This window comes from Macrobrachium nipponense, chromosome 20 (genome assembly GCF_015104395.2).
Source record: "Macrobrachium nipponense isolate FS-2020 chromosome 20, ASM1510439v2, whole genome shotgun sequence".
In the NCBI taxonomy this organism is placed as follows: domain Eukaryota; kingdom Metazoa; phylum Arthropoda; class Malacostraca; order Decapoda; family Palaemonidae; genus Macrobrachium; species Macrobrachium nipponense.
Window position 1 is genome coordinate 13,723,335 of NC_061089.1, and position 14,579 is coordinate 13,737,913.

The 14,579-nt window shown below is 36.9% G+C and overlaps 1 protein-coding gene across 1 annotated transcript in view; it reads right to left on the minus strand.

Annotated features, from left to right (window-relative positions):
* The window catches only part of LOC135219754 (mucin-2-like), a 31,882-nt gene extending 24,208 nt beyond the window's left edge, over positions 1-7,674 (minus strand). Inside the window, exons 1-3 of the mRNA XM_064256804.1 lie at positions 7,418-7,674; positions 6,876-7,028; positions 5,613-5,727 (exon numbers count right to left, since the gene is read on the minus strand). Of these exons, the coding sequence (XP_064112874.1) occupies positions 5,613-5,727; positions 6,876-7,028; positions 7,418-7,660 (511 nt within the window). The 5' untranslated portion in view covers positions 7,661-7,674. The remainder of the gene's footprint in view (positions 1-5,612; positions 5,728-6,875; positions 7,029-7,417) is intronic.
* Between the last annotated feature and the right edge of the window lie 6,905 nt (positions 7,675-14,579).

Sequence of the window (14,579 nt, forward strand, 5' to 3'; positions counted from 1 at the left end):
TAAGCTTGGAAAAGTTACCTACTGCATTTAGAAATAAGTCCGGAATAGTTACCTACTGTAATTTAAGATAAACCGTAAAAGTTACCTACTGTATTTAAGAATAACGCTTGGAAAGTTTACCTACTGTATTTTAAGAATAACGACTGGAAAATGTTTACCTACTGCATTTGTTAAGAATAAGAACTGAAAAGTTACTTACTGTATTTTAAAAACTAAGCTGGAAAGTTTTACTTACTGTTATTTAAGAATCAAGTCAGGAAAAGTTAACCTTACCTGTATTTAAAAGAATAAGACTGAAAAGTTTACCTACTGTAATTTAAGAATAATAGACTGCAAAAATTTAGCTACTGCATTCAAAAGAATAGGCCGGAAAAGTTACCTATTGTATTAAAGAATAAAAGACTGACAGTTACCTTACTGTATTAATAGCTGAAAAAAGTTACTTACGATTTAAGAATAGCCTGGAAAAGTTACCTAGTATTTAAGAATAGACTGAAAAGTTACCTACTGTATTTAAGAATAAGACTGAAAATTTAGCTACTGCAAAAATTCAAGAATAGTGGCCGGAAAGTTACCTTTATTGTATTAAGAATAAGACTGAAAAGTTTACCTACTGCATTTTAAGAATAAGACTGAAAGTTACTGTCTTTTAAGAATACGTTTGAAAAGGTTCCTTACTGTATTTAAGTAATAAGCCGGGAAAAGGCTTACCTACTGTATTTAAGAATAAACTGAAAGTTTATTTCTACTGTATTTAAGATAAGCCCGGAAAAAGTTACCTACTGTATTTAAGAATAAGACTGAAAAGTTACCTACTGCATTCAAGAAATAAGCGGGAAAAGTTACCTACTGTATTTTAAGAATAAATACTGATTAATTTAGCTACTGTTTTATTTAAAGTAAGTTGGAAAAAGTTACCCTACCTGGTATTTTAAGAATAAGACTGAAAATTTAGCTACTGTATTTAAGAATAAGACTGAAAAGTTAGCTACTGCATTCAAGAATAAGACTGAAAAGTTAGCTACTGCATTCAAGAATAAGCCAGAAAAGATACACACCGTATTTAAGAATAAGCCAGAAAAGTTACCTACTGTATTTAAGAATAAGACTGAAAAGTTATTACTGCATTCAAAGAATAAGCGAAAAGTTACTTACTGATTTAAAGAAATAAGCCGGAAAAGTTCACTGTATTAAGAATAAGCCGGAAAATTTACCTACTGATTTAAGAATAAGACCTGGAAAAGTTAAGTTACCTGCATTCAGATAAGCCGGAAAAAGTTACTTACTGGTTAATTGTAAAGAAATAAGCCGGAAAGTTAAAAGTTTTACCTTGCATTCTGAATAGCCAGAAAAGTTTTCTTAATTACTTATTTAAGAATAAGCCGGAAAAGTTACACACTGTATTTAAGAATAAGCCGGAAAAGTTACCTACTGTATTTAAGAATAAGCCGGAAAAGTTACTTACTGTATTTAAGAATAAGCTGGAAAAGTTACTTACTGTATTTAAGAATAAGACTGAAAAGTTACCTACTGCATTCAAGAATAAGCCGGAAAAGTTACCTACTGCATTTAAGAATAAGACTGAAAAGTTACCTACTGCATTCAAGAATAAGCCGGAAAAGTTACCTACAGTATTTAAGAATAAGACTGAAAAGTTACCTACTGCATTCAAGAATAAGCCGGAGAAGTTACTTACTGTATTTAAGAATAAACTGGAAAGTTACTTACTGTATTTAAGAATAAGCCGGAAAAGTTACTTACTGTATTTAAGAATAAGCCGGAAAAGTTACCTACTGTATTTAAGAATAAGCCGGAAAAGTTACTTACTGTTTTTAAGAATAAGCCAGAAAAGTTACTTACTGTATTTAAGAATAAGCTGGAAAAGTTACTTACTGTATTTAAGAATAAGCCGGAAAAGTTACTTACTGTATTTAAGAATAAGCTGGAAAAGTTACTTACTGTATTTAAGAATAAGCCGGAAAAGTTACTTACTGTATTTAAGAATAAGAGTGAAAAGTTACTCACTGTATTTAAGAATAAGCCGGAAAAGTTACTCACTGTATTTAAGAATAAACCGGAAAAGTTACTTACTGTATTTAAGAATACGACTGAAAAGTTACCTACTGCATTCAAGAATAAGCCGGAAAAGTTACCTACTGCATTCAAGAATAAGCCGGAAAAGTTACCTACTGCATTTAAGAATAAGACTGAAAAGTTACCTACTGCATTCAAGAATAAGCCGGAAAAGTTACCTACTGCATTTAAGAATAAGACTGAAAAGTTACATACTGCATTCAAGAATAAGCCGGAAAAGTTACTTACTGTATTTAAGAATAAGCCTGAAAAGTTACACACTGTATTTAAGAATAAGCCGGAAAAGTTACCTACTGTATTTAACAATAAGCCGGAAAAGTTACTTACTGTATTTAAGAATAAGCTGGAAAAGTTACTTACTGTATTAAAGAATAAGCTGGAAAAGTTACTTACTGTATTTAAGAATAAGCTGGAAAAGTTACTTACTGTATTAAAGAATAAGCTGGAAAAGTTACTTACTGTATTTAAGAATAAGACTGAAAAGTTACTTACTGTATTCAAGAATAAGCCGGAAAAGTTACTTACTGTATTTAAGAATAAGCCGGAAAAGTTACTTACTGTATTTAAGAATAAGCCAGAAAAGTTACTCACTGTATTTAAGAATAAGCCAGAAAAGTTACTCACTGTATTTAAGAATAAACTGGAAAAGTTACCTACTGTATTTAAGAATAAGCCGGAAAAGTTACTTACTGTATTTAAGAATAAGCCGGAAAAGTTACTCTCTGTATTTAAGAATAAGCCGGAAAAGTTACTCACTGTATTTAAGAATAGACTGGAAAAGTTACCCACTGTATTTAAGAATAAGCCGGAAAAGTTACCTACTGTATTTAAGAATAAGCCGGAAAAGTTACCTACTATATTTAAATAAGACGGAAAAGTTACCTACTGTATTTAAGAATAAGCCAGAAAAGTTACTCACTGTATTAAGAATAAGGAAACTGGAAAAAGTTAAACCTACTGTATTAAGAATAAGCCGGAAAGTTACTCACTGTATTTAAGAATCCAAAACCGGAAAGTTACCCACGTATTTAAGAATAAACCGAAAAAGTTACCTAGTATTTAAGAATAAAGCCGGAAAAGTTTACCTGCTGATTTAAGCCGGAAAACTAAAAAGGATACGTATTTAAGAATTAAGCCAGAAAAGTTAAACTACTGTATTTAAGAATAAGACGGAAAAGTTACCTACTGTATTTAAGAATTAGCCAGAAAAGTTACCTACTGTATTTAAGAATAAGCCGGAAAAGTTACCTACTGTATTTAAGAATAAGACTGAAAAGGTACCTACTGTATTTAAGAATTAGCCGGAAAAGTTACCTACTGTATTTAAGAATAAACCGGAAAAGCTACCTACTGTATTTAAGAATAAGACTGAAAAGTTACCTACTGTATTTAAGAATAAGACTGAAAAGTTACCTACTGTATTTAAGAATTAGCCGGAAAAGTTACCTACTGTGTTTAAGAATAAGCCGGAAAAGTTACCTACTGTATTTAAGATACGCCAGAAAAGTTACCTACTGTATTTAAGAATAAGCCAGAAAAGTTACCTACTGTATTTAAGAATAAGCCAGAAAAGTTACCGACTGTATTTAAGAATAAGACTGAAAAGTTACCTACTGTATTTAAGATACGCCAGAAAAGTTACCTACTGTATTTAAGAATAAGCCGGAAAAGTTACCTACTGTATTTAAGAATAAGACTGAAAAGTTACCTACTGTATTTAAGAATTAGCCGGAAAAGTTACCTACTGTATCAAGAATAAGCCGGAAAAGTTACCTACTGTATTTAAGATAAGCTGGAAAATTTACCTACTGTATTTAAGAATAAGACTGAAAAGTTACCTACTGTATTCAAGAATAAGCCGGAAAAGTTACCTACTGTATTTAAGAATAAGCCGGAAAAAGTTACCTACTGCATTTAAGAATAAGCCAGACTCATGAAGGCACGGGCCCTTGGAATACACAAATAGAATATAGAATTTAGGCCAAAAGCCAAGCGATGGGGACCAATGAGGTCATTCGGCGATAAGGGGTCATTGACAGTATGAATGTCTGAAAGGAATAACAGGAGGAAAACCTCAAAGCAGTTGCACTATGAAACAATTGTTATTGAAGGGTGGAAAGTAAGATGGAGATAGACAATATGAACGGAGGTACAGTAAAAGGGGGACTTAAAGGGAGCTGCAAAGGACTTTAAATAATGCCTATAATGCACATCATGAGGCGCAATGACGACACTACAGCCCTACTAGGAAAAAATCAGATCATCTTAGAATTGGTAATACAGGCCATCCTTATTAAGGACACAGGGTGGTGTCTAAAATGATATCAACAATGAAATGACTACAGAGCATCCATGCCTTTCTTAAATAGATTTCTTATGTTCAGCAGTAAGGGCGCTACTTATTGAAATTCGTCAGCATCAGTGAATGAGGTAAATGACCTCTTAGAAGTAAGGAGGTTAATTACAGAATTCCTATGAAAAGGCAACGATTGTAGATAAAAATAAATTACATCATGCACTATTACAGCAGTATATATATATTACATAATAAGAGGATCCCGTAAAAACTCCAAAAGGCAGAAAGTTAATGCTATATATTTCGGAGAACAACTGTCTCCCTCGACTGGCAAGTAATTACTTGCCTGTCGAGAGGAGACAGTTGTTCTTCGAAATATAATATATAGCTTTAACTTAATACATTTTGGTATTTTTATGGGCTCCTTTTATTAGATGGAATTCTGTTTTAACAGATAATATTTTACAGTTATATACATACATACATACATACATATATATATATATATATATATATATATATATATATACATATATATTTATGTATATATATGTATATATATATATATATATATATATATATGATATACATATATATTTATGTATATATATATGTATATATATATATATATATATATATATATATATATATATATGTGTGTGTGTGTGTGTGTGTGTCACTGGTAAAAATGTTTTGTTACAACAGAATTACATGTAATAAAAGGAGCCCATAAAAATGCCAAAATATAGAAAGTAAGTATTAGTATATTTCAGAGACTGAAGAGAGAGAGCAGTCTATGAAATATAGTACTTCCCTTTCTATATGGTGGCGTTTTTATAGGCTACTTTTATTATTATTATTATTTATTTTATATATTATATACATATATATATATATATAATATGATATATATTATTATTTTTAACATATTATATATAAAAATACCATATATTATATATATATATAGTATATATATATATATATAATATATATATATACAGATGGATTGATAGATTGATAGATATCAGCAAAACAAAACCACTCAAAGTCCAGTCATATTCCAAATTGACGTATGCAAGCAGCTTATTCTTGGACACACCCACAATACATTCTCAAAGATACTTATATAAATGAGAATAACTACATTACATGTACCTATATGAACCTTTCTGGTGACCAAGAGACAATTTTAAAAGCTTCTCTCAGTGTTTCCAGTTCCTACCTTCTGGGGTCGAGTTGCCATTTGGTGTGGAAAGCTGCGCAGACTTGTCAAGAAAATACGGAATGTATTCTTTATCTTTCGTGATGTTTCCTCCAACCAGGGAAGTCAGGAGGTTCTGGAGAAAAAGAAGAAAGTTTTGAAATGACGTGACTTGCCGTCTCTCTTGCTCTACTTTGGCATGAGTGCGTATGCCTATTTTGAACTCTTAAGTACCATAGGGGAATGCATCCTATAGTCTCCAATTTTTAGTGGCGTCAGTTTGTGGCGGGGATATGTGGCTTCCCATAGGTTTCCATTTTTTATAAGCTGTGGAGGGGATCAGCAACAGCTCGCCACAGTCGCTTGCCACAGACACTCGTGTGCTCGGCATTGCTTATAAACAATGGAAACCTATGAGAAGCCACATCCCCGCCACACACTGACGCCATTCTGTGGCGCCACAGATTGGCTCGAGTACTTCTGGCCTTAGAGCTGGCGATTACCACTATAGCCCAGTGAATCTCTTGTAGCAATGATTTCTTACATAAAATGATAATCAGACTTCTCGGCAACCTTGAAAACAGTTAAAAAATCTAAAAGCTGATTTGTTAATCACAATATCGGTGACAGCTTAGAAAAGTACCACAACGGGAAACGATGTCATTTCAATCACTGCCCCCTCCCTCACCCCCGCCCTGGCTAGCCCTACAAGACCAAAAATGAGCTGGGAAGGCATTCTCATTCAAGATTAGTTACCCTTACACTCGACAGTAACTAATCACTGACTATTTGTGGTCGATTTGTTGAGTTAATGACTGGGTTTTGTGATTAGAGTGACTCATATTTCTTTTTATTTTATGTGAATTTCCTTCCTTTCGCAGTGCCATGGGGCTCTCTTTGTTACTTATATTTACAGTTTCAATTTTACTCATAAAATATGTATAATTATAATTATCACTATTATTATATAAGCCAATATGGCGACACGTTCATATAGAACTCCCCAAAAAAGAAAAGAAAAAAGAAAAATATGTAAACTAGTATAAAAATTTGAAAGAAATGTATACAATGAACAAAGGACATAAGGAAAACATGTCAGACAAGTTGTATAAGTTGTTATTAATTCCTGGGGGGAGTGGGTGGGAAGGGGGGCTGAGAAAAGTTGAGATAATTCTTCATTTTGGTAACCCACGCTTTTTCTATTAGGCAGGGGGTAGGGGGTAGGGGAAGGGGGAGACGGGAGACGGGCTGTTTAGGCTTTTCAGGATCTCGAGTCCGACTCACCTGTAGGATCTTGTCCGCGGTGAAGGCTTGAGCGAGGAGCGTGTCCACGAGGGCATCGTAGCCCTGAGGATCTGCGAGGGCCGCCTTTGGGTCTCGAGGGAAGGAAGAGTTCAGATCCAAAGCACCCAGGAACAGCCAAGGATCTGGCGACACCTGGAAGGACGATTCATCCAATCAAACATTGCACGAATTGACGCTGTTAAGACTGACGTTGTAACACGGTTTGTGGGGGGACCTGGGCGGGTCTCCAGTGGCCATGGGGAGTCAAGATGATAATGATGAAGCAAATAAATTTCACTAAATAGCAATGTAAAGCTAGAGGAACAGGAGGCTACATCAAACTATCATTTAACCGCTACGTGTCACTTAAACAAGTATCAATAAAAATCTGAAACTTATACAACATAGTCTCTGTTCCACTGTGTGATTGGTGGCACTCCTCAAAAGAAGAAAAAATATCTTTTCAACAATGTTTTACTCAATGAGGTACTCAACTAATCAGCGAATGACATAAAAAAAAAATTGACATTTCCGGTAATCACCTCAGTAACCTGCGGCTTATCCCCAGGAGGGCCGTTCGTCACCGACGTCCCCACAAACTGGTTGACGATCTGGGAGGCGTTGTAGTACTGTTGCTGCTGCTGGACTTCTCGTTTAGCGAGGTGGCGTTCGTTCTGGCTTACATTGACGAAGGCTTCGGGCTCCGCGTCGGGGCTGTTCGATGCCGAGGATCCCAGCAACACCAGGAGCCAAAGGCAAACCTGTGGCCATGGTGTGAGCGCCATGGCACTGCGCTGTCTTCGCGCACACTGCGAGGTAGAAGAAATAAATGTTGACTGAATGATGAGCGGGTCACTGGAAACGAGAGAGAGAGAGAGAGAGAGAGAGAGAGAGAGAGAGAGAGAGAGAGAGAGAGAAAAAAAAAAACCTATATTTACGAAGGGAAAACAGTGAAAGGATTGAAAATGAAAATCACGCGTTTATTTGTATAAGCCCATCTGGAAATAGAGCAACTGTCAAAGAGAGAGAGAGAGAGAGAGAGTAAAACTATAGTTACGAAGATAAAACATGGAAAGAATTGACAAGGAAAAATGTCTTCATTTATTTGTATGAGTCCATCGGCAAACATAGCGACTGTCAGAGAGAGAGAGAGAGAGAGAGAGAGAGAGAGAGAGAGAGAGAGAGAGTCAGTAAAACTATAGTTACGAAAACATGAAAATAATTGAAAAGGAAACATATGTCTTTATTTATTTGTATGATCCCATCTGGAAATACAACTGTCAGAGAGAGAGAGAGAGAGAGAGAGAGAGAGAGAGAGAGAGAGAGAGAGAGAGCAGGGTAAGGAATGAGAGAAAATCTCGATTCATTCTCCCCTTATTTTTCATTATTTTCAATACAAGAGCTTTTTTTATCATTATAGACTTGACAAGCTAAATCTAGCCATCTCTGCGTAGTTTACCTTATTTCATTAATTGGAGTCTTGTCCAGAACAGATAAGAGACATAACAACAAGATTAAGAAAGAGCAGAAGATGAGACTGGGGAAAGTGAAAGAACTATACTCTGTTTTTTTCATCTGTCCATCCGCCAGTGGGTGTATGGTAACACTGCGTTCCCCGGGGCTTGCAAATAGTTACGCTATGTGTAAAGTTTTAGGTAATAAAGGATATTTGGTTGTACATTTGCAACTGAAAAGTGTTTTTAATAATTTACTGTATGCGAATTACACCGTTAATATTCGAAATAGGATATTGTTATTATTGTCGAATGTAAGCTGCCTTTTCGGGGTGGCGAATGGAACAGCCAGACGCAAATTCCATCAAACAGATGCTAAACCAAGTTTACGTCATATCGTATCTGGCTGAAACGCACTTTATAAAAATTAACAGTACATACTGATATACTTACGTATAATGAAGTAATACGTTGACATCTTGCCGTAGTGAGCGAGAGAAGCAATTTTCCCGCCACTGCGTCTGGCTGTTCCATTCGCCACCCCGAAGGGAAGGGAGCTTACATTCAACCAATAATAACAATAACCTATTTCGAATAATAATGGTGTAATTCGCATACAGTAAATTATTAAAACACTTTTCAGTTGCAAATGTACACCCAGATATCCTTTTATTTACCACCTAAAACTTACACGTAGCGTAATTATTTAAAGCCCGGGACGCAGTGTTACCATACAAAAACCCCACAGCCGGATGGACAGATGAAAAAAAACACGAGTATAGTATTTGGGTATTCGGATACAGGGAAAGAGGAAAGTCTAAGAAAAAAAAAAAAAGTAGGGTAGACGCACGAGGAGCAGGCAACTGAAGCAATGATTCGAGATAAGATATAAACGGGAAGAAACTAAGGCTTGCGAGAATCAGAGAGCTCGAAGAGGAGAATTAAAAGTACTCGTGTTATAAAAAGGAAAGATGAAAAGACTAAAGAATACGATTTTTTCCGTGATATATCATCCCCCACTAGGCAGCCACTTTGGACCAGAAACAGACGCCTAGATTAAAAGGCTTACTATATCTATCATGGTCTTGTCAGAGCGTCAGTACACTTACCAGACATTTCATTATTATCCTACAATAATCACCAACACTTGTTCCTTCTGTTTTATATAAGCACGCGTACACTTGTGTGTGTATATATACTATATATGTATGTATATACATAAATTAATGTTAAAAGAAGTAAAATATCTGTAGACGCAGTAAGAGTACGGCTGCATTGTTACCATCACGACGAAAGTTTATTTACGAATTACATAGCAACGAATATCTTCGAACTTGATTGCAGTGACCTGTCACGGAAAATATCGATAAGTTAATGACAGTTACTTCGTTCAGGATATACGTTATTTAACGCCGATAAATGTGGGCGTCAGATGACGTAACGAAAAGAAACCAAACCAGTTAACAGAGGTGAAAAATAACCATAAATTATTACATCAAGCCATTAACGCTTATGCGTGCTCCTTCCTTCATGAATAATTTCATAATAAGATGCTTTCCCAATTTTGCGATGTCCCAACGCCTTAGAAAACAAATGAAACTATAGATACGCCCAGCAAACTTGGCTCCAAAAATCGTCAGCTCTTCTTAGACCTGACACCGAACCAGTTAACAGAAGCATAACTAATCGTACGTTATCACTTAAAAATAATTAACACTAATTTGTTTCTTCCTTCATGAAAATGAATAATAAGACGTCCTCCTACTTTTGCGATGTGCCAGCACTTGCGAAAACAAATGAAACTATAGATGAGCATAGCAAACTTGGCTCCAAAAATAGTCCTTTCGTCTTCAACCTAAAACCAAACCAGTTAATGGAAGTGAAACTGATAATTTATCACATAAAGTAACTAAAGTTTATTTGTTCCTTTCTTCGTGAACAATGAATAACGAAATAAGTCCTCCCAATTTTACGGCGCCCCAACATTTTCGAAAACAAATGAAACTACAGATGCGCCTAGCAAACTTGGCGCCATAAATCTTCTGCTCTTCTTCGACCTGAAACCAAACCAGTTAACGGAAACGAAATTAATCCTACGTTATCGCTCAAAATAATTAACGTTAACTTGTTTCTTCCCTTCATGAATAAATGAATAACGATAAGACGTCCTCCTACACCCACGGTCCAGGTAAATACCTAGACCATGCCTACACTACGGACGGTGTCCTAACACTTGCGAAGTATAACGCTGCTGAATACCAAAAACTTCCACAAATAGGATTTACGATCTTTTGATAAGCTCGGCATATGATACCATTTTCATTTGGTGGTGAAATGTATCTGTGTCAAAGAATAATACCGTAGTTTATTATTTGTGTAAAGATTAGATCTCGTAGTCATTTTACGTGGCGCTTAGTGTTGTTTATTTATGAGGTGAAGAGAATATCAACAGATAGATAATAGGTATTGTGAGCCGTTAAGAATGTCCCCGTTGCTGAGAGTGTTTATATATTTCCCTTAACAGTTTTGGATGGGGGGTGGGGAAGGGAGGGACTCGGGGAAAGAAGAACCAATGTCGGAAATGAATCATAACAGAGAATCCAGCGAAAAAAAAAAAAAAAAAAAAGTCAAACTGGAGAGCCTGTGACTTTACTCTGTTGGGAGGAAGAGTGAATCTCATATATGAAACAACATTCCAAACAGCCATCTATACCTTGTAAAGCAATAACCTGAGTTCCTGATTTTCAGGAGCAGTTCAAACTCACTCCGATCTCTAATGTAACAGCAGATTACAGACGCGGATTTCTATTATCATCAAATGATTTCAGGAGAAAAATGACAAGGTTATTGACAGGCCCGCGCTTAAATAGCCTGAACTTGCCTTCATTACAGCTCTCCCTGTCTGTAATTTTCTGCATCAGATATGCCAGAGAACAGAGATAAGAGTAAAGGATATCCGGAGGTCAATGATGAAATTAACGAAAATCGCGAAGGGAAAACTTTGAAGAATTTGTGTTGATGTTGAAATGGAGCAAAATTCGTTTGATGAACAACCTTGGAGAGACGGGGAGTTTCGAGATGACGTCAGCCATTAATACAAATCTTAACCATGACAGCTCTGTGGAAACTTTATTCAAAATGACTGGAAGCTATCCAGAGAGACAGCCCTGCTGAGATGATAATGATGATAAAATAGAACAGACTATATAATATAGGCCAAGAGGCCAAGCGCTGATACCTATGAGGTCATTCAGAGTTAAAGCAGAAATTGACAGTAAAAATGTTCAAAAGTTGTAACAGGAGGAAAACCTGGCATTTGTTTGAAAAAAAAAAATTAAAATCGTTAGGAGAGGGTATAAAGTAAGATGGGAGACTGAGAATATGAACGAAGGTACAGTAAAATGAATGAAAGGGGTTGCAGCTAGGGGCATAAGGGACGCTGAAAAGAGCCTTAGTTAATGCCTGCAGTACACCGTATGAGGTGCTCTGATAGCACTACTCCCCTATGGGAGATAATGATAACTATAAAGCACTGATAACACCGTATTTATTATGAAAGATCTTGAGAAGTTCGAGATCAACTATGCACCTGTTGTTTGTTTGTTTGTTTGTTTGTATGTAAGGTGTTTTTAAGTTGCATAGAACCAGTGGTTATTGAGCAACGGGACCAACGGCTTTCGTACGTGGCTTCAGAACAACGTCGAGAGTGAACTCCTGTCACCAGAAATACGCATCTATAACCCCCTCATTGGAATGCCCGAGAATCGAACTAGCGGCCACCGAGGTGGCAGGCGAAGACCATATCGATCACGCCTCTGAGGCGCTGCATCCGTTGAAAAACCAACATGCAGGATAACAATAAGTCCTTCTTTTCCAGTTTGGGTGGGAGTGATTGGCGGCTTGGTTTGTTGCCATGACTTTGTCAAGAAGTACTTTCGTATAGTAAATTCGAATGAAAGAAAATAATGAAGTGTCTCTCGTAAAGAAAATCAAGGCATAAAGAAAGAGAGAAAAATGAGAAAAAACAGTGGGAATTTACTAAACAGCAGAATCGAAAGGCCATATTCTTTAAAGAATGAAGACTATACACAGGCCTATACCGAGGGGAGGGGGGAGGGGTGGGGTTGGGGCGAAAGGGGGCCTCGAACGACCGCCCCTAAATTTCTGGAGGTCCATATTTTTTTTTACTATCCTTTTTATTAAAATGTACGGACAAAGTAATAGATAACAATATATTGACAAGTCCATTTTTTAAATTTTATAAATTTTGTTACTAAACATTAAATTCACTCTTTAGTAGTAGGCAATACAAAAGTGATAACAGGAATGTTATATTTACTTATATATACAACGACATTTATAGAAGAAAAGGTCCAGTTTTGGGAAAAAAGACCCCACCCAAAATAGAAAAAAAAAATAAAAAAAAAACTCTGGCTACGGACCTGTATACAGGTAAAGGAGAAAATAACCTTATGCTATTCAGGAGACCTTTGTAGTTACGAAGAATTCTTCAGATAGCTCCAACGCCCCCCCCCCCCCCCCACCCCTCCTCCGACATCATAAATCAACACAATCCCTCATAATTATCAACGAGGCATAACAACCCATAACCGCAAACATATGTACCGAATTCTCTCCATGAAGACTGGAGATTAGCAATTCTATTCCTTCATACTCTTACGACATCTGAACAATGACTAATACTGAATAGCTATGTACTAAGCCTCACCATCTAAGAGTTCGCCAGTTTTTCCTTGGAATTGGGTCGTCACTCGTACATGTGTTATGTTCTTGTCACTGGAGTTTATTCCAGTATCGAAGACCAAAGATTAAGAATAGAATAGAACATGGAATTTATGACAAGGGCCAAGCGCAGGGACCTATTAGGTCATTCAGCGCTGAAAGGGAAATAGAGAGTAGAAAGAAAGTTAAGTATATCTTAGTTTAACCAGACCACTGAGCTCATTAACAGCTCTTTTGGGGCTGGCCCGAAGGATCAGATATTTTTACGTGGCTAAAAACCAGTTGGTCACCTAGCAACGGGACCTACAGTTTATTGTGGGACCCGAACCACATTATATCGAGAAATAAATTTCTATCACCAGAATTAAATTCCTCCGATTCTGCGTTGGCCGAATCGAGAATCGAACTTCGGACCACCGCAACGGTACCGAGCGCGAAAACCACTCATCCAATAAGGAACTAGTTGAGAGTAGAACGGTCTGAAAGGCGTAACAGGAGGAAAACCTCAAAGCAGTTGCACTATGAATCAATTGTTGAGAGAGGGTGGATAGCGAGACAGTGGAAAATGAATACTAACGGAGGTACCATAAAAGGAATGAAACGGGTCGCAGCTAAGGGCCGAAGGGACGCTGCAAAGAACCTTGAAGTAATGCCTATACAATGCACCCACGGGGCGCCAGCTGGAACAGGCGATTTTTTTTTTTTTTGCCATCTTCGGAGGCTGCGTCAGTCAGACCCTCGATGAATAACAAAGATTGTCAAGCGAATTGTATCATCGAAACGTTATGAGCTCAGATCTCGTGGAGTTATATCTTTCACGAATATAGTAGCCTACCATTCTTTGAGTAGTTCCACGTTGGCCGAGTGCATTTCGCGCTCGGCTACCATTCCGATGGTCCGAAGTTTGATTCTCGGCTCGGCCAACGCGGAACCAGAGGAATTTATTTCTGGTGATAGAAATTCATTTCTCGATACAATGTAGTTCGGATCCCACAATAAGCTGTAAGTCCCGTTGCTAGGTAACAAACTGGTTCCTAGTCACATACAAATATATCTAATCCTTCGGGCCAGCCCTAGGAGAGCTGTTAATCAGCTCAGTGTTCTGGTAAAACTAAGATATACTTAACTTTAACCATTCGTTGTCTGCGGACTTGATATCGGAAAATGAAGGAAGTGATCCATTTTACCGATCCGTAACCAGCGAACCCCCCCGACCACGTATACACAACCATCGTTTGTCCTTTAACGCTCTAGAAACAAAGTCACCGTGAACGCACCTGTTTCAACCTTATTTGGGGGGGGTGCGGGGTAGGGGTAAGGGGGAGGGGAGGGGGGGGTCAATGCTAAGGAACACACCAACGCTTGCAGGGGTTTCGCAACTGTTTCAACACCTGTCCTGCCTCGTGAAGTAAAAGTAGAAATTTGTCGAGTTGCCTGGTATGAAAAATAGTAGTCACAATAATATGGTAAAACAAAAAAACTTAATTTTACAACGATATATTTAATA